Source organism: Coturnix japonica, chromosome 1, assembly GCF_001577835.2.
Source record: "Coturnix japonica isolate 7356 chromosome 1, Coturnix japonica 2.1, whole genome shotgun sequence".
NCBI classification, from domain to species: Eukaryota; Metazoa; Chordata; class Aves; order Galliformes; family Phasianidae; genus Coturnix; species Coturnix japonica.
The window spans coordinates 142,542,639-142,563,416 of NC_029516.1; the positions used below are offsets into that span (position 1 = coordinate 142,542,639).

The following is a 20,778-nucleotide window of genomic DNA, read 5'->3' on the forward strand; positions in this document are numbered from 1 at the left end:
GACATTTGCAATCTTTGTCAGTCTAAAAAAAATGGCAAATTCAGTTAAATTTAGTTCTGCCATTCAAATGGAATAAAGGTCGTCACCTGCCCCTTTTGTGATTTGATTATCCAGGAACCGAGTTTATTTTCCAGAAAGATGGTCCATTAAAAGGCCCCAATTCTGCAACTATTTCCAACATCACAGAAGCTCAAGTAGTTTCAATTATTCATTATTAACTGACTTTGCTATTGTTGTTTAAGAGTACACATTATACAGTCACAAATTGTTTGCTTAAGTGTTTTTCTTTTCCTAGAGCTCTAACAATAATTCTGCAAAACAATTAAAACACATTTTTAAATGATAGAAATGAGCACATTAAATAAGCATCATGCATGTTCAATTAACTGGCCTTCTGAAAGGCTGCACTTACATTTGGTTTACATTACACAAAATATTTTACTGACTTCATTTGAACTACTCACATAAGGAAAGACTCTATGTTCAATCCCTACGCCCAGGAAGAGGAGGAAACCTCGAAGAAAGCTCCAAAAATCCGTTCAGATGTACAACATCTGGACAAAAGACATATACTTGTAAGAAGAAACATGCCTACAAGAATGTGAAGAAAATAGGCTCAACAATCCTCTCTGTATGCTCTTATGAAACTTGGTGGCATTCTCCTCTTTAGCGTTTATAAAATTCCTAAAGTTTTGGAGGTTAGAAGTGAAGAAGAAGATAAGCATCACTTTTTGGTATTGACTCATCATGTAAGAACTAGATTTCCTGAGGTTACCATGAGACCAGATTGTGGCAGGAGCCTGAGTAAAGAACAGAGAAATCTCAGTGCAGAATAAAGCAAACATCTGCCCTATGAAGGTGAACTACTTCACGGTTTAAATATTGTCTGCAACATGGGGAAACCTCACATCTTACCTGACACACCAAACTCCAATCCTCTAGTCTTTCAGCAGACAGTTCAAGGAACAACCACATCAGAAGCACTCTCAATGATCACGGCAGGACCAGCAATTTGGCCTTGAATAATTCCTATTCAAAGCGGAACCAAAGCCGTACTTGCATGTGATTTAAGCAACATTTAAAAAACAGAGCTTCCTGGGATAATAGTAAGGACTGCTAAATAGCTTGCGTGTAACCTGCTATTTGAACACACACATAAAATTGTTTATAATGCATTTTCTCATTATGCTGGACTGAAGGGAACATGCTATAGGTGTGCTGTAGGTCTGGTTCCAGTGTTGCAGTGCGATGGCATGATGCTAAGAGCTTGCTCATTAGAATATGAATCAGCTCTCCACAGAAAGTGGTAGAACTGCAGGAGAGGAAAAAAAGCCATTTTGCTTTAATAATAACAGACTGTAAGAGGTAATCCCAGGTACAAAATGATCAAGTGACCAGAGCCAGTTCAGTGAAGAATGATAGCATTTTATGCTCAACACTTCAAGATTAAAGTCTTCAGTTAGCTAAGCATAATGTGAATCAGTTTCATTTATAATGTATTGTGTGAGCCTGTAGCCAGTATGATACAATGTAAGCAATTCCATTTAGTGCAATTTGACTGTAGCTAGTACAGAATAATTGGAGTCAGTTTCTAGCATGCTAGAATTCGACTCAAATATGATATGGAAAAGAATTTGATACATAATAATATGGAGGCAAAGATAACATGCAATGATGTGGATGAATAGTTAATATGCTGTAATACAAAAGTCATTCTAATAGGTTATGATGTGATTAGGAGACCAGTGTTCTTAAATGCAGACAAAGGCCTAATACATCATGGTAAAGAAAGAAGGCTATTAAGGAAGAGTATAAATAACAGTACAGAGCTGCCATTTGACCAAACACCACATACCGTAGTTTTCCCAAATGTAAGATCAGCCAAATAAACATTTACTGGAGGATAAAACATGGCTACTCAAGTGAACATGGGAAATGTTGTAAAGCAGTTCCTCAAATTTCAGAGGCTGTGTAATGCTGTACTGTGTGATTCTGATTCCTGCTCAAGGACTTGAGCTTCTATTAATTTTCTTCCAATATTATTAGAAGTAGTCGTGACAGTTCTAGCCCCCTTGGTGCTCTGAGACACAATTTTACAATCTGCTGTGCAAACACTGTAGTCTGAAGCGCTGCCTTTTCCAAGAGGTTAACAATGCATGATTAGTTAAAGAACTACAGCATTTTTAAGCAAGCACATAAACATTAACATGGCAGAACTTCAAGTAAACACCTCCGGCTTCCTAATGTACTTTCAGAAAACAGCAGAAATGTTGAACTATTCTGATCCGTGAGCATTTGTAGCTCGAATCCAACCATGATCAGTTCTCTGTAATTTCACTGCTTTTTCCCTTCCTAAAACAGGCTAACCCTGCATACATGAGAAGAGCTCATTTATGAGCATGTGGTAATCAGTTCTGACTACAAGTTAAAGTCATCCTTGAGCAAACAGAAAACTATTCAGCTTAGCAATAAAGTTAAATAATTATTACCAGACTATGTGATGTGACTACAATGTGACATTGAAATAGCTCTGGTGTGATTAGAATAAGAATGTTATATGTCTGTGATGTTACTAGAATGAGGCTATAAAACGTCTGTGATGCCATACTGCTGTGATATGACTAGTGTCAGAAAAAATGTGTGCATTATTAATGCATACATAAACACGCCATATTTCAGAAGCAGACTGCATTACACAGAAAGCTCGCAGTCCTAATTATCTTCTTTATTAATGGCTGTTCTGCTTTGTATTTTAGAAGACGAAAAGGATCACATACTTCATTCATTCACAGAATTCTTTTTTTTTCTAAGTGGTTTGGCAGTGAGGTTGCTCCTTTGTGTCACTTACTTGACTTTCAATGCTGGGGCTCTAGCCATCCTTCCTGTATTACATAATGAACATTTTTTCTTAAACTATTATTAGATTCAGTTCCGTTTGCTACCATTACTTGATGTCATCAAAACCAGGATCAATTTTTTTTTTTTTTTTCTCTCTCTGCCTGTAATTGGAGTGTTTCAGACACAAATACAAAGCACTGCAAAACTAAGACTGCTTAATCTTTACACATCATGCAACAACAGGATTGCAGTGCTCACATACAGAGTATATTATCAGTCTGTATCACTTCCAAGGGAACATATCACAGTAATATCACTGTGTCACACAAAACCAAGCCATGCAAATTACTGACCTCTAACAGAAATAAGGAGCTTCCACCACTGCCTAACACTGCGCCGTACGTGTGTATGTATATAGGAATCTGAAGGCAGGAACCTGCATCTGAAGATGTAAAATCTTCTAAAATCTTCAAGGCAGTAACTTGGATCTCTTGCTGGCCAATGCTATCAACTGAAACAGCACACATTTTTTAGTTACAATATCGCACATGGAAGAAGATAAACACTGATGTTATCTTTTCTTTTTGTATGCACATATATTTGAAAGGCTGAACCAGAAACAGCAGCCAGCGTGGCCATGTATCTGGGCATACTAAATTGGATAGGTACTGCGTGATACAGCTTGCAAGTTCAAGCTGAGAAAAGGCAGCAATAAAAGCACAGTCAAATGAAGATTCATTCATGCTTCAGAAAATGTTTAAAAATGCACTAGATATAACACACTATATATAATGCACTATAATCATCCTCTTGTCACACTTTTGAGGTCAGTCGTATCATAACACATCGGCATTTTATTACACTGTCTTCCAGGCATGTGATGCTGCTTTGTGGCTAGCTGGGTAATTTACCTGTGTCATTTACAGGGAAAGAGAAATCAGCACTTTTATTATTTATCAGACCACAAGTGTTTTCCAGCTCGATGTTTAAGCAGACAAAAACACAACCAGCGAAACAGCTCTCCCCTTCCTTCACCGAGTATCTCGGCTGACCCTTCGGGAAGGGGAAGGAGAAAGGTGTGCAGGCGTAAATGGGAGCCGAGACGTGGCTGGAGTCTGAGCAGCGTGAATTATAGATGAAAAGGCATGTATTAAATATAAAGCCGAACCACGCAGCGGCGGGCCCGGGCAGGCTGCTTGATGCTGGCGGCGCTCTGGCAGGCCGCGGAGAGTGCGCGGCCAACGCCGCCCCGAGCGCTTTCTTCCGTGCAGCGCTGACGGCGCGTTCGCTGAACTCCCCCAATTCCACCCAATCAAAATAAATAAATAAATAAATAAATACAAAATAAAAAAGCCATAGCATCCCTATCTTCCCCACACCAGCCACAAACCCTCTGTCACCGCTTCAGCCAGCAACGGGGCACCCTACACCTCCCAAGGCAGCCCCATCCCCCTCCCCCCGTTGTGCTCCCGCCCGCCCCCGGAGCGCGGCGACCCGCCAAGCACTCCGCCTCCCGCCCCCTTCTCCGCGGGGCTCCGCGCCTGCTCGCCCCCTCCCTCCCCGCACCGCCCGCCGGCCGCCCGCCGGCCGCCCCCGCCGCCCGGCCGACCCACGGAACGACGTGCCCGGCGGCCAATGCCAGAGCCGCGCTCCGGCAGCCACCTCCCCCGCCGGCGAGGGCCAATGCGATGCGGCGGGAGGGGGGGCTTAGCGCCGCGCACACCCTCCCTCTGGGCTTATTGAGAGTTATATCAAGAATTTCAGTTCAGAGAGAGAGAGAGAGAGAGAAAAGGAGGGAGTGTGCGTGAGAGGGAGGCTGGGAGGGAGGAGGGAAAGCGCTGTCGCTTCCTCCCATCACTAAAGCAATAATCTATTAGAATTTTATCTTTTTTTTTAACCCTTTTTTTTTCTTTTTTTTTTTCTTTTTTTTCTTTTTCCTCTTTATAATGTGTGCAACTATCACCCCAGAGGTAAGAAGGGGGAGAGAAGCACCGCCAGACCAACTCTGTCATTTCCAGTAAGAAGTTGCAGACTTGATGTAGCTGTCTCTGCTGTGGTGAGAGAGGGATGGAAATTGTGTGCAGTGCAGAGTGGAAAATACTCCCCGTCTAAAGAAGTGCACCGGATTTTTGCTTGCTGCTTGTTTGCGCTGTTGCGTGCGCGTTAAGCACCCGAAGGAATGCCGCTTAATAGAAATGAAACGTGGAGAGGATGACTAACGACGGAACTGTGAATTTGTTCCCTGGAGTTGCTAATTTGCCACCCTGAAGCAACACATATCTCAAGGAGGAAGCATTTGGCTGCTGCTGATTTCTCCAAAACTGGTGGTTTACCAGATGCATTGTGCTGTATCTGCTGGAACAGATCATTGCTTAGCTGCAGCAGATCGTCAAAGGTAGACAACCAACGTAAGTGCAAAGTTACCCATACACCGTGATGCATTTCATTGAAAATAATAATAATAATCAGAGCCAACACGCAGTGTATTTATCTAGGGAAAGGATCAGTGTTTCAGATTCAGTTGGTGCTGGTGGCAAAGGCTCACCTACTCCCTGTCTCTGCATCCCTACCTGCATCACTCTGCTGGAAGTAATCACGGGCAGCAGCTCCGGTGCTGCTTAATGCAGATAAGGCTGGTACTGAGGGTGCCCGGCTCCTCCGAACTGCAGGTGCTGGAGCCTTGCACCCGGGTTATTCGCAGCTAGCAGAGCATGCAAACACAAGTCCTTCTGTCGCTTTTTTTTTTTTTTTTTTTTAAACCTGCATTATTAGTCTGCAGTATTTATGTGTGGCAGCTGCTAATAACATCCTAAAGGGAGATCAGTGTCAATGGAGAAAGGCTGAAACGCTGTACCTTTTTTCCTCCTTTCATATTCAGAAAATATATTCACCCCCACCGTCTGTAAACATACTGGCTGCTTCTAAGTTGCATTCGGAATTTCCAGCCCCCCTCGGTTTAGACTGTGTTTTAAACCAAACAAATAAAGTTTAAGGTTATTAAACAGAAGGGGAAGTATCCAACATCTGGAGAGGATACGCTGGGCTGAGAGTATAAGAAACTGTAAGTCCTGTTATTGTCTCATCAGTTAACAGGGATGTGAAGTCGCCAGTGACGACTGCTGCAGCAGCAGCATGTCCGGGTGGTTATTTCCCAGTACAATCACAGTAGTGGGGGATGCAAAGCACAGGGAGCAGAGAGAAATCTGGTTAGCAAGAGCTGAAAAATACATATGGAAGCAAACAGCAAATGACATTTGGCAGCTGCCATAGCAGTTAGAATCCAGCAGAAGTACAGGAAGATTTTTACTTGCACCAAATGACTGGGTGGAGGAGGGTAGAGGGGAAACGCACGTTACGGATTACATGGTGTGCCAAGAAATTATTCAGAAAGTACGTGTTGAAACTGCAGCTACCCTTAATCCTGCAAGTAGTTATTTCTGTTCTTGCTCTCTGCAAACGCAGCCAATGGGATATTAGTGCATTTGTCCAAAGGGATTGCTTGTAAAGGGGAGCAGTAGGAGAGCATACTGCTGCAAGCATGCCTTGCAAAAACAAGTAGTAGTTGGAAATTATGGATTTGTCATACCTTAAAAACCATTAATGCTGTTCTGTGTGGTTGTGTTGACAGTGCTGTCTCCAAATAAGAAATGAGATGTAATGCATCCTGCAGTCCATGCATGCCTCCTCTTGCAAACCGCGCATCATTTCTGTGAGGAAACCTTTAAGTCCTAAAATCCAGGAAAAGAGAATAAAAACATTATCATGGACCTGAGGGAATTTTACTTGTTGGCCGCTTTGATTGCCTGTTTAAGGCTGGATTCTGCTGTAGCTCAAGAACTTATTTATACTATTAGAGAGGAGCTGCCTGAAAATGTCCCCATAGGAAACATACCAAAGGATCTGAACATTTCTCACATCAATGCTGCCACGGGGACCAGTGCCAGCCTTGTCTACAGACTGGTGTCCAAAGCAGGGGATGCCCCTCTGGTCAAAGTGTCCAGTACCACTGGGGAGATCTTTACAACATCGAACAGAATAGACAGAGAGAAACTCTGTGCTGGCGCTTCCTATGCAGAAGAAAATGAGTGTTTCTTTGAACTTGAAGTGGTGATTCTCCCCAATGACTTTTTTAGGCTGATCAAGATAAAAATAATTGTGAAGGATACTAATGACAATGCACCGATGTTTCCATCCCCTGTCATCAATATCTCCATACCAGAAAACACTCTGATCAACAGTCGCTTTCCAATCCCATCAGCAACAGATCCTGATACAGGTTTCAATGGTGTGCAGCACTACGAGTTGTTGAACGGGCAGAGTGTCTTTGGCCTGGATATTGTAGAAACTCCAGAAGGAGAGAAATGGCCTCAACTGATTGTGCAGCAGAACTTGGATAGAGAGCAAAAGGACACCTACGTGATGAAAATCAAAGTGGAGGATGGAGGTACCCCACAGAAATCCAGCACAGCTATCCTGCAAGTCACAGTAAGTGATGTCAATGATAACAGGCCAGTTTTTAAAGAGAGTCAAGTAGAGGTTCATATACCAGAGAATGCGCCCGTAGGCACTTCTGTAATTCAGCTTCATGCTACAGATGCAGATGTAGGAAGCAATGCAGAAATCAGATATATTTTTGGTGCCCAAGTTGCCCCTGCAACCAAAAGATTTTTTGCTTTAAACAACACCACAGGGTTGATCACGGTTCAGAGGTCCTTAGATCGGGAAGAGACTGCTATTCACAAAGTGACAGTGCTGGCTAGTGATGGCAGCTCTACACCAGCTCGGGCAACTGTGACCATCAATGTCACTGATGTAAACGATAACCCTCCGAACATAGACCTCAGGTACATAATAAGTCCCATCAATGGCACAGTGTACTTATCTGAGAAAGATCCTGTCAATACAAAGATTGCCCTAATTACAGTTTCAGATAAGGACACTGATGTGAATGGCAAAGTGATCTGTTTCATTGAGAGAGAGGTCCCCTTCCACCTGAAGGCAGTTTACGACAACCAGTATTTGTTAGAGACCTCTTCCTTGTTGGACTATGAGGGCACCAAAGAATTCAGCTTTAAAATTGTTGCTTCTGATTCTGGCAAGCCCAGTTTGAACCAGACTGCCCTGGTAAGAGTTAAGCTGGAGGATGAAAATGACAACCCTCCGATTTTCAGCCAGCCTGTAATTGAGCTGTCAGTTTCTGAAAACAACCGTCGTGGTCTATACTTAACAACTATTAGTGCCACAGATGAAGACAGTGGGAAAAATGCAGACATTGTTTATCAGCTTGGCCCTAATGCCTCCTTTTTCGATCTGGATCGAAAGACGGGAGTTTTGACAGCCTCCAGAGTTTTTGACAGAGAAGAACAGGAGCGTTTCATTTTCACTGTTACAGCCCGAGACAATGGCACCCCTCCTTTGCAGAGTCAAGCAGCTGTAATTGTTACTGTGTTGGATGAAAATGACAACAGTCCCAAATTTACTCATAATCATTTCCAGTTTTTTGTATCAGAGAACCTACCAAAGTATAGCACTGTGGGGGTGATCACGGTGACTGATGCAGATGCTGGGGAAAACAAAGCAGTGACCCTTTCCATCCTCAATGACAATGACAACTTTGTGCTGGATCCCTTCTCTGGAGTTATAAAGTCCAATGTTTCTTTTGATCGAGAGCAGCAGAGCTCCTACACCTTTGATGTTAAGGCAGTTGATGGAGGACAGCCTCCTCGCTCTTCTACAGCAAAAGTGACCATAAATGTCATGGATGTTAATGATAACAGCCCTGTTGTCATCTACCCGCCTTCTAATACTTCTTTTAAGCTGGTGCCACTCTCAGCAATTCCAGGATCAGTGGTAGCAGAAGTGTTTGCAGTAGATATTGACACCGGAATGAACGCTGAACTGAAGTACACAATAGTGAGTGGAAATAACAAAGGTTTGTTTCGGATTGATCCAGTGACAGGTAACATCACTCTGGAAGAAAAACCAACTCCTAATGATGTGGGGCTGCATCGCTTAGTTGTCAACATAAGTGATTTGGGTTATCCCAAATCTTTGCATACTCTTGTGCTTGTTTTTTTGTATGTAAATGATACTGCTGGAAATGCCTCTTATATTTATGACTTGATACGCAGGACTATGGAAACACCTCTGGACCGGAACATAGGAGACAGTAGCCAACCCTATCAAAATGAGGACTATCTCACAATCATGATTGCTATTGTGGCAGGTGCCATGGTTGTCATAGTGGTGATATTTGTCACTGTTCTTGTTCGCTGCCGGCATGCATCCAGATTCAAAGCTGCCCAGAGGAGCAAGCAAGGTGCTGAATGGATGTCCCCCAATCAGGAGAACAAGCAAAACAAGAAAAAGAAAAGGAAGAAAAGGAAATCTCCGAAGAGTTCTCTTTTGAACTTTGTGACCATTGAGGAGTCCAAACCTGATGATGCAGTTCATGAACCCATCAACGGGACAATAAGCCTTCCAGCAGAGCTGGAAGAGCAAAGTATAGGAAGATTTGACTGGGGCACAGCACCACCAACAACCTTTAAGCCTAACAGTCCTGACCTTGCCAAGCATTACAAATCTGCCTCTCCACAGTCTGCTTTTCATCTCAAACCTGACACTCCCGTTTCAGTGAAAAAGCACCACGTGATTCAGGAACTCCCTTTGGACAACACCTTTGTTGGTGGCTGTGACACCCTTTCCAAACGCTCTTCCACTAGTTCAGATCACTTCAGTGCCTCAGAGTGCAGTTCCCAAGGAGGCTTCAAGACAAAGGGCCCCTTACACACCAGACAGGTAAACGAGCACTTTTACTGGTCTATAAGTACTGCATACAAGTGCCCAATCAACCAGTATTAAAAGTGCCAGTATGTTCTTTTTGTTTGTTTGTTTCAGTCTAATTTAGCTTAGTTATATTATGGGGGGAACAAAAAAAAAAAAAAAAAAGAAAATAAAAAAAAAAAAAAAAAAAAAAAAAAAACAACAAAAAAAAAAAAAAAACTCAANAAACAAATATAAAAAACTCAACTCCATTATCAGTGATGTGGGGCTTACCCACACATTTTCAAAATGCCTCTGGTACTTTGGATTCTAAAGATTATTGATTGTTAAAGGACTGTATGTGTCCCTGCATATGCACATGCATATGCATAAACAGATATGTTGTTGTGGTTTTTTTTTTTCCTCCCTGGTATTTGATTATCCAAATGTAAACGTTACTGAAGAAAAAAAAAACTTCTTTTATGCCAAATTTCAGTCAGAAAAACATGACTGTTTCAAGATTGAAGGGATGTGTACATTCAATGTCAAATTTCAAAGTTAGCTGGCTTGAGTTTCTTTTACAGTTCAAGCTGATATGAAACTTTGTTAAGTTAGTGCTACTAAAGGAGTTACTATTATTATTTTTTTTTCTTTTCCCCTAACAAAGACAGCTGAATTTCCGAGCTGTTTCATCTGTGAAGCATGTGGTTTGTTTATAGAATATAACTAAGCCATACGGAAGTCTTCCTCTGTTTTGAGTTTAAATTATTTTGTTGTAATAGATTGAAGTTGATATTGCATAGACAGTTTGTTGCATATTTTGAAAAAAATGGCCAAAGCATACTTTCAAAAGGAACACGTTCTCTGAATACATCTGAATTATGCAGAAAGAAGTCAGCCCATTGTAAATATTTTCTCATCTTAGTAATGCATAAGTGATCTGTCATAACTCGTTTTAAACTGTGAAATGCGCCATATGAAGAGGGATTAGGAGGCTGAGAAACTCATATTTCAACCAAATCCAGCATTAGTTTTTCTTAGGTCTAATAATTCCTTGCTAATAAAGATTTAAATGCAGTGCTGTCTAATTTATTTTATTGGTGCTTGTCTTTTGCCACTAAATTAGAATGTCAATACAGCCTGTAGATGGCACTAAGGTACTATGTCGCTTACGCTGGCCCGGTGCCAGTCCTGCAGTAGGTAGGAAAAGGGGGGAGGGAAGGACCAAGCTGATATTCCAGCCAAAGAACCTTTTATTTAATGGTAGTTGCACTGGACTGGTCAGTAGTTAAGTTCATGTGTTTACAAAGCAGCTATCCAAGTGCTTAGCTTTCACTGCACCAACTTCTTAGGTGTTAGGAATCACTTTTGTATGCCTGTTGGCATTGTGCCCTCCAAGTTATGGTGATTTCTCAGAAATTATTAGAGATATGAATCTTACAGAATCAAGTGAGACACATTTAGGCTTGTCTTTGCAAAAAGATTTTGACAGTACCCAAGTTTAGGATAAAGTCATTCTCTTGCTGTTGCATTAGCCTTATCTGAGATGAATGTGATGTACCCAGAACTGTGTCTTGACTTTGGGTGTCTGTAAGGTGTCACACTAACAAGATACTAAGAATAAAACAAGCACTTCTGAGACAGTTCTGCTAAAGTAACTACTCTGAGACAACTGATACAGTGAGATACTGAAAACATCTGAGAAGGTTCTCACAAAACCGTTGCCTTTCCAGGAAATTGAGATTGTGTTGAACTCTGGGAGTAGTTTTTAAGCTGCTGTACAGCACCATATACATACTGTCTGCATAAGTTTAAGAAAAGATCTCATTTAAAACAAACAAAAATAATCTGTAGAAGAGCTCTGCATAATCAGTGGTTATATGGCTGAAGTTTTCATGGGATTTTTTTCCCCTCCCCCCCGGTTTAGTTACAAAATGTAACACCTCCAGCCCACACATTCCTTTTCTGTTCAGAGATGTTGTTAAATTATCTTAAATTAGCTCTCCAAACTCTATTAAGAAACTCAGACTTAATCCCCCACAGTATAGTGGGGAAGTTAAGGTCTGAAATATGATCTACCTGACAGAATGTATATGCTCTGCACATTGAAACTGAATATGAGCAAAATAAAATGTAGGAGAAACAAACAAACAGAAAAACACCCTACAGGCAGTATTTTCAGTTACTTGTGTTCATTACATTAAATATATTGGTTTCATTTTAATGATCATCTATATTCCTCTATATGGATGTGATTCAGGTTTCACTGAAGTCTTATTAAATCCTCTCTGAAGTCAGCAAATATTCACATCATGTGATTTGAATCACTCCTTGCAAAAGCTGCAATATTATGTCTAACTGCAAGTATAACTCTTCCTTAGGCAGACAGTTATCTAAACTGAGTTTATGTACTATTATTCTGTGGGGAAGGGTGCTGAGGTTTGTTTTTTTTTGGTTTTTTTTTTTTTCCCAGTGATGCATGTTACAGGAAGTAACCTTATGTCCCCTTAACACTTTTGGCTGGAGGAGCACAGCCAACAATGGCAGTAATCATTAGCAGTCTTTGTACTACTCTTTCTGTAATTCCTGGGATTAGGATGCATCTTGGCTAGCATTCCCTGGCACTGCATTTAAGTACGCTTTCATAGGTCTTTCATAGGTCTTTTAAATAGATTTTTATAGAGTATGTCCTTTAAGCAAAATATTCAGACTTAAAATAGAAATCTTACAGCATACTAGTTAAAATTAATGTCACAGTTTTGGATGCACTTTTTTTTTTTTTTTTAAATTATTTATTTCTTTTTTAATTCCTTCATGAAGAGAAATATTTCTGTTTTCTTGAAGTTTAAAATATTTTTTTTCTGTGTCTTGTGATGAAGTTGTAGTAAATTACTTGTATTTTGGATACATTTTTTGTGTGTGGTTTGCAAAGGGTGTGGGAATTGTGGAGGGTTTTGAAATGGGGAAGGAAGAAATATAGGATTCATTTAAGAAATGGTAGCATTCTCCGTTTCTACTTCAAATTTCTTTCAGTTCAAGCAAAATATACATCAAGTGTATCTTGCAGATGACTAAATTAAAACTGGTATAGAGATGAGACCCAAGTCCCCACTTTGAATTTATTCAAGCAAAATCCTATTAGATCTAATGGGAGCTGGGCCCTAGAAATCTCTTAGAACTGGGACCTGAGTCAGAAAGTCTTTAGAATTCAAAAATCAGTTGTTCAATACAAATTCATTAGTATTTTTTATTGGGCAAGTTCCGTGTTTTTGCTGATATTTTTAGAGGAAATTTTGTGGTTGTAAGTAATTTCTTCACATGTCTTTTTGAACTGCACAGGTTGTTGTTTCAAAACTACCCAGTATGAAAACCAAAGCCTTCTTCAAGTGCCTATCTTGCAGTAAACCTGGTGGATGCTCTGAAAAGAGCATTTTTGAATACTTGAACTTGGGATTGTTCTAAATGCTAATTCACATAATTAGGAGTATGGAAAGGATGTTACACACCACCAGCTCATATAGCTAAGCTTCCAGAATCAGTGTTATGACTCATAAAGAATGCTGAAATCTATGCAGGCTTCTCAATCAGTGTTCTTTTCAGAATTTGATTGAACTTTAAAATGCACTTGAAATTAGTAAGTCAGTACGCCAAACAACTGCATAGAAATATAGTAGAAGACGACGTGTATTCTTCAGAGTGAAAGACCTTTTATAAAAAGAAAATAAACAGACAAAAGCCTCCTACTCAGTATCATTAGGTTAACAACAGATTAAATAATAAAAGAAATTATGGCCAATTTGCTGTGGTTATCCCAGTTTTAAATTATAACTTCATTTAATCAGATTTGAAGCACAGCACTGGCAAATAGAACAGTTTGTAAAATAAGTTTTAGTGAAGGTTTTGAGCAAAACCTTCAGTCTGCCTTCCTAAGCAAATAGCATTTAGAAATGTGTTTAACTTTCATATAAAGTGATGGGAATGAAGCACATCCTGAAGTCCAAATGACTTCAGATGTTGTCTTCTAGAAAGACAGCGCATCATGAATCTTACGAGTGAAAATGATGACTTGTAAATTCTGGAAATGTGTACAGTTCTAGTACTTTCAGGAAAGCTGAAAATATGTTGTCACTGTCCTTTTACTTCTGTGCTCTGATGGCAGAAATTAAAGATTTGGGGCTGAATGCATTCCACTTTTTTTTTTTTTTTAATTTACTTACTTGTTTGCTTTTTAATAATACAGTCAATAACTATGGAGCTTCCTTTACTCCTTTTTGAGTCAGTGGACATTTTGCCTGATGAAGAAATGAGTAGCCAGGCTCCTGCTGATCAATGCAGATTACTTAAGTTTGGCATGTAAACTTTCTGTTGACAAATGGAACTTATGTTGTTTTACACCGGAATGCTTAAATTTGTAATTTTGGGGTTTATATAAGAGGAAAAAATAAAAATAAAATAAATTTTAAAAAAGCTGAAAACATTAATGATTCTGATTTGATGTGCTGAGAGTGGCAATTTCAAGGTATATGTGAGGGAAATCTGCATTGGAACAGCGGTACAGAATTTATGTCACCTGCAAATATTTATGTTTTGTAATGATAGCATTCCACAATTCTGTACATAATATTATTTTTAGAGGCTCTGTTTTATTACTCAGTGGGAAGAACAAAACCAAAAAAACCAACACACAATTCCACTGTTTATTTTCCTTTCTGTGTTTAACTTATTTTATAAGTTAGCATGGATGTTAGTCTTGGGTGAGGACTACTTGCCTGGAAAAATGCATGTAAAATTCAATTGTTTCTGAGTTCCATATATTTATATATCTATATACTAAAATATTAGAAATCTTGAAAATACACAATGCATTTTCTTTTTATCCTTGTGTAACTGAAAAATAGGTTAACGGATTTTGCTCAACTGTCTAAAGAAATTCATCTTTCAGCTGAGACCAAGCATGAAAATTTCAGCTGAAAAGAAGAATTTTTCAGAAAGTTAAGAGCATGTGAAAACTGGGGGTTTTAATAGAAATCTGAACATAACCTTAAGCTATAATGCCATTTTCAATAGTGACAGTAGAAATGCTAAACTAGGGTGGGGAACATTTTGTGTGTACAGATACAGACAGGAAAAGCTTAGCAAGCTTCCTTGCTCTTTAAATGTTTGTCATGCAAAAGACTTTTATCAGATTCACTGGGGTCTCATCCATACTGAATCTGCAAAGCCTAAACTTCCTAAATGCTAATAAATTTGTGGCACACATGGGAAAGTTAATTGGATCTTCAGAGTTTAATACTATTGGAATTCTGCGATAATGTTCTTTTTTGTATAGGAACAAGGAAGGATCCTTCTTGTTTCCACTTCAGATTTTCACTTCCAAAGAATCTATTCTTCTAGCACAGCAAAACCATATCAGCCACATTTTATTGACAGCAATTTTATTGTAGCTAGAGGCTTACAGTAAGCTGTTTATTGCTGTTCCCTAACTCAGTTGACAGCAATTGGGGAATTAATTTTCTTGCCCCTGATGTGCTTTCTTGGGTATAAACAACAGATGTTAAAGATATGAAAACTGTGACCCATTTACATGCGGCAACTCTTTATAGGCACGGCCTACCTGTCTGAAGTGCAGGTTTCAAACTCTAAGATTTCCTTCATCAGCTCAAGGATTCTTATTTTTGCACTACAAGTTTTCATCTGCACACATTCTGTTCAAGGGCAAGTAAGTGAAACCTAATGGACCAGTCCTCATCTAGGTGAATTCAGTTCAAGAGCAGACAAGTTCAAGTTTCATTTATTTCATGATGTGCTGTATCTTCTCACTCTAGGATTGAATTGTACCCAATATACAGAATATAACTGACCAAGTGGACCTGTCTATTATAGGTGATACTCAAGTTTTGGTGTCACTCTGCAAAACAGCAAATTGAATTTAAAATATATACTCAGAAGTTTCCTCAGTTGATTCTAAAGTAGAGTTATCTGACGTGCATTCTTTAAAGTCCATATCATTGCTAGAGGAAAATAAATAAATAAATAAATAAAAAATCACATATTACTTCCTTCTTTTATTACTGGTTTGACTTTATGGCCTGTGTTGGAATGTATGCAGAATGATTTATCCCAGTAGACCGATGTGTGCATTTAATCTGTTCGTTTCTGGTTTACATCAAATAGCATTCCATTGACTGGAAAATGATTTCCCAGGCTGTACATGAGAAATGAATGGATGTTATCAGCTATCATATTTTACTGAAGCTGAGAGTGGGAACATCTTTGTTTCCATTGGTGTCTTTTAGCAAGTCATTTGCTGCATAAAGGGCTTGAGCAACTCATTTAACTGAGATTTTAAGTGCTCGTCTTGGCACAAAATGAATATCATTGTAACTTTTTTTATAATTAAAATATCATATAAAATAGTTCATTGTAGTGTAGCTGCAATATATATATGTGTGTGTGTTTGTTTTTGTTTTGTTTTTTTCTATGAAAAACAGGCATTACTGATATAGGATACCGTAAACATATCACTACACTCTTGTGTTGGTTATACTGTTACAAAAAACTGCAAGTAAATTGTTTTGTCCAGAAATGTTTTTCTACTTGTATAAAGCCACGTGTAGATTATTCCTAGGATGTGAAGATTCAGCAAAGCATTTGGCCTAATATAGTTTTGTTATTAATTTCATGTTGATCTTAATAGAAAAATCTGTGAAACCTTTCTCAGTTTTTCTGTAACTTTCTCAGTAAGGTAGTTTAAAAATATAATTTGTAGTCACACTGAAGTGTTCAAATTGTAGTCTCAGAAATGTTGCTATCTCTTTTTATTTCCTGTTGTTTCTTTCTGGCAAGTGAGTAAAAGTGTGAGATTTGTTTTAAAGTTGACGTGGGTATTTTTGCATCTCCTATTGCACTAAAAGAGACAATTGAATAATTCAGCAGTTTTCAGGAAATGATCAAGAAATGACTGCAGTTGATGTGTAGCTTCTTTAGTTTCCTATGAGATGATGATGTACTTTTGCCATTTCTTTTGTGAAATGCCACACCTGTGTGTGTGTGTGTGTGTGTGTGTGCATGTGTGTGAAAATATGTATTCATATTTCTACTTGAAAGTTGTTCTTGAATATGGACAGTTCTTTCTACAGTAGAAATATAAGGAGCCTTTTCTTAGCGTAGATGTTCAGTATTTGATATTATGTCCAAATGGAGATAAATCTGCTGATTTATGCCACCTGTAGCTCTTCCTGATGTTAACTGCTTTATAAAAAATGTAAGATAGCACCTAGAGAATATTTTCAAAATCTAAAAATACATGCAAGATCAGTTGAGAGTCATATGAACTAAAAATGGTTTTATTTTGAGCAGAATTTGATAAAATATGGAAGGTTAGCTATCTAATTTTTCTTCTTTCTTTTATTTCTCATCCATAATCACAGGAACAAAATCTCGGTAGCACTTTAAAACAGCAACATCTCCCTGCTCCAAAAAAAAAAAATTAAAAAAAAATTAAAAGAAAAAAAAAATTAGATATTCTCTTTGGCTGATGGCTGTAAGAAAAACAAAACAAAACAAAACAAAACAAAACAAAACAAAAAAAACCTATCAATATTGATTTGTAAAATGCTTTGCAGACACAAACTGATATTCCTTCCTTCTTCTTCATTCCTTCTAACCAAATTAACATTGAGATACTGATTGTATTTTGAATTTTGCAGTATATTCATTCTTACCATGTCCTAGGCGTTCATGTGTTACTAAGTCTGTGATTGTTTTTCTTAACTGTTACAAAATCTTTAAAAACTGACAATTCAATACTTTCTATCAAGTGAGCTACTTTAGTAGCCTTATTTAGCCTTGTTTGGTCATATAGCCTTTATTACTTTTAAAAATCTAAAAGGAAATTCATGCTTCAGTTGGTAATGATAATTCCTATTCTTACCATCTCTTGTAAATTGGTATCTGTCAGCAATATCTTTTAAATGGCTAAACCTAGCAGATGCAAATTTCTGCCTCAAAATCCATGCTTCTTCAGAGCATACAAGTCAGGAAGACAACTGGGTTTCTCATGGAAAGGTGTTTCTGTCATACATGCTTCTATATATGACCTATTTATCAAGTTTTTTTATAATGAAAACAAATTAACGATTTGATACCGATCTTCATGGTGGGATACTTTAAGCATCGAGTTTTTTGTGAGTCTTCTTTCCCCCCTACCAGAATATTTTGGAAGAAAGTGTAATCACCTTGGTTTCAGAGCTGCAGAAAAAAGGTGCAGAACTGTGAATTTTAATTACAGTGGATACCTCCTTGATATGTAAAGTACGATGTCTTCTGGAGAAGAGTGATATTAAACCCCTGGCTTTAGTGCTTTTACCCAGTCAGTTTTATTGCCTGTCCCTACTCTTGCAGCATGTAGTGAACATATCTGAAGATGTGCCCAACTTCCAACTGTGAATCTAGCCTAATTTCTGCAAATGATGTTCACAAATAGTGAACATCTTCCTTTGTATAATTTTCAACAGTATATTTATTTGGTAGCACCTCTGTACGCAGTACCTGATTTTGCTTCTGTCGATAATGTGGTTGGATTGGTGTGGTCAAATCTTAGATGCTTCACTGAGCTCACAGTTTAACCCTTCTGAAAGAAAATAGTCTGTTTAAACTAGTTGAAGATGCTGGTAGATATAGTAGGGTGAGATGCATCGCACAATAGTGAAGACTGCATACCATGAAGAGTATGTGCCAGTACTTTTTGTTTTGTTAGTAGAGAGCATGATCCAGTCTAGCTTTGTTACTGAAGTCAGGAGAAGGATTTTAAGGGTAGGAATTTCTGTAAGTAAAAATATCATTTCAATTATATATATGCCCACAGAAGTTAGACAGTGTGCTCAGTTACCTCTGAAAAAATCTTCTTTACAATGTGGATTGAGTACAAGGGCTCCTGGATCAACAGAAACATTCTTTTTCTTGAGCTGTTATCAGGCCATTTGCACATCTGACTATTTTAGGAAGACAGTACATTGAAAACCCAGTTATTTTGTTTTTTTCTGTTTTTCCCAAATTCTACGTGTTCCCTGATAGCTCATTCTGTGAATTTAAGTAGACAAAAAGGAAGCTGTAAACTTCTAATGTCTATTCTCTGTTATGTCTGGCCACTTGCATCACAGCATAAAAATCCTTCTTTTACCTCTCTGTTTTAGGTATGTGTCCATAGCAGTATGAATTTTCAGTCACTTGTCAGATAGTTCACTTTCGCAATTTCAGAAATAGAGGTCAAAATATCATTGAAGTGCAAGTGTTGCCAGTAAGAGAATTTGAGATTACCTTCAGTTTGTGACAACAGTACCCTGAAACTTAGATTGCTCTGAAGCCTGCAGAATCCAGAGCAGCGGGAGGTAGACTATGCACCAATAGTAAAGTTGTTGTTGTCTCCCACGTTTTTAACAGCTGCCAGATAAATATAAATAAATAAATGAAATCTGCATTTGCATAAGGACAGTAAAACTTGTCTGTTGAAATGTAATCTCTCCCATGTACAGGAGATGGACTTTCCTATTTGAGATTTCATCAGCTTCATCTCAGGAAGCTGTTACATCTGTCAAACATTTCAGTTTGAAATAAACACCTGATTTTTTTTATTTTTTTATTTTTATTTTTTTTGCCTTTGTGTGCTACAAGAGCACCTGGTTGTCAATCAGTAGAAATACAAAACGAGTCAAGATAGATGATCCGCTACTGTGATTGGCATTTTATTTTTATTTTACAAGCCCTTTTTTCTTCCTCCAACTGTGATGACTGAAAAATGGCAACACTTGTCTATACTGTGAAAATAGATGAAAAACATGGATATATCAAAGGGAAGTGAGCTTTGGTTCACTTTGATCCTGTTTCTCTTCAATTCTGATAGCCATCCTTTCAAGTGTTAGGACAGTTTAGGTGGACAACTATGGGAACTGTACTTCAGTATTGCTATGAATTGTGTGAATGGCAATCTCAAGTGATTGAGATTTAAATATCTTATATGATTGAGATTTAAAGACCTACATTTTCTTCATTTTTACTATAGAATTAATTCATTGCAACAAATCGTATACAGCCTATAGTATTCACCTGGTAGAGCAAGGCTGCTTCTGAATGAGTTGCATGGGCTTTTAGAGTGCCTCCAGATAGAAGGGAAGTCCAGGACTTGGAGTAAGTAATTTAGATGTCATAATAGTTTTGTTTTTTAATCTACTTCCTTGATTACGAATCAGAACTTCTGTTTCCTAATGTGAATTTTCAGTCTCTGGACTAAAAAAACTGTCAAAAATAGGCATTTTTGAAGAGTATTTAAAAGGTATATGTATTTCCCTGATCCTGTTATTGTCTTTTGATAGCAGCCCTGCTGGGCATTGCTGGATTTCACTGTTACTCAGTTTTGTTAAAATGTGGGCTTTGGTCTTCTCCTGTACTTTAGCAGTTGATTAAGAAGTATTCTAATCTGTCACAGAGTATGAAGAAACTAATGGCATGTGAAGTATTTTAGTCTTTAAGATCTACTGTAAATGATATGAAAAATAGTGTTATTTGGCTGATGCTTAAATATATCTCCTTTACATTATACTGTCACTACCTTTTCTTGTTCCTCTTTTTAATCTCTTCTTTCATTCTTTGAGTAGTATTTTTATGTATTTATGTATTTTGTAAAACACATATAAGCACACATTAGAAATTGGATACTTCCTCTCAAATACTATCACAGCAGAGAAGTGACACATTTGTATATGATGTGTTGCTGCTAGTTCAGTTTGTGACCACACACTGCAGTAAATAAGGACTGATGAACCAACTGTCTTTTTAAGATACGAAGAACTGAATCATTTGGAACCATATCTGGATAGAAGCATAATATGGAAAGTAAAATACCTTTTAAACTAGCTAGATACTTGGTTTGTCTTGCTCCAGTAAATTTAAGATAATCCAATTAGAGCAAGTTCTAGTTATTAAAACACATTTGAAAATGAAATGAAATCCTGCAATGGGTAACACGTATTTTCTATCTGTAGCTCGGTGACTTACTGAATTTGTGTTGCAAAATTTGGCAGCAGAAAAACTAGTCTCTGACTTTTTAACTGTGGATTTGCAACTATAACTGGGATAGTGTCTTCTGGTTAAAACTGAAACAGTGGGAGTAAACAAATGTAA

General features: G+C 38.3%; 2 protein-coding genes across 13 annotated transcripts in view; one reads left to right on the forward strand and one right to left on the reverse strand.

Annotated features, from left to right (window-relative positions):
- Nucleotides 1-4,258, reverse strand: part of LOC107308078 — a 30,343-nt gene extending 26,085 nt beyond the window's left edge. For 2 of the 6 annotated variants that reach the window (XR_004305929.1, XR_004305931.1), the window contains exons 1-2: nucleotides 3,192-4,258; nucleotides 465-554 (exon numbers count right to left, since the gene is read on the reverse strand). Coding sequence is in view for 2 of the 6 variants with exons in the window: in XM_015851673.2 (XP_015707159.1) it covers nucleotides 3,192-3,349; nucleotides 3,750-4,200 (609 nt within the window). In the remaining 4 variants the exon portion in view is untranslated. The remainder of the gene's footprint in view (nucleotides 1-464; nucleotides 555-3,191) is intronic. The other 4 variants (XM_015851673.2, XM_032442066.1, XR_001552631.2 and 1 more) reach the window with 2 other exon arrangements.
- A 355-nt stretch (nucleotides 4,259-4,613) lies between these two features.
- Nucleotides 4,614-20,778, forward strand: part of PCDH9 (protocadherin 9) — a 697,873-nt gene continuing 681,708 nt past the window's right edge. For 4 of the 7 annotated variants that reach the window (XM_015851669.2, XM_015851671.2, XM_015851672.2 and 1 more), the window contains exons 1-2: nucleotides 4,615-5,246; nucleotides 6,467-9,636. In XM_015851669.2, the coding sequence (XP_015707155.1) occupies nucleotides 6,601-9,636 (3,036 nt within the window). In that variant the 5' untranslated portion in view covers nucleotides 4,615-5,246; nucleotides 6,467-6,600. Of the gene's footprint in view, nucleotides 5,247-6,466; nucleotides 9,637-20,778 lie in introns of all 7 variants that reach the window. The other 3 variants (XM_015851665.2, XM_015851668.2, XM_015851667.2) reach the window with 1 other exon arrangement.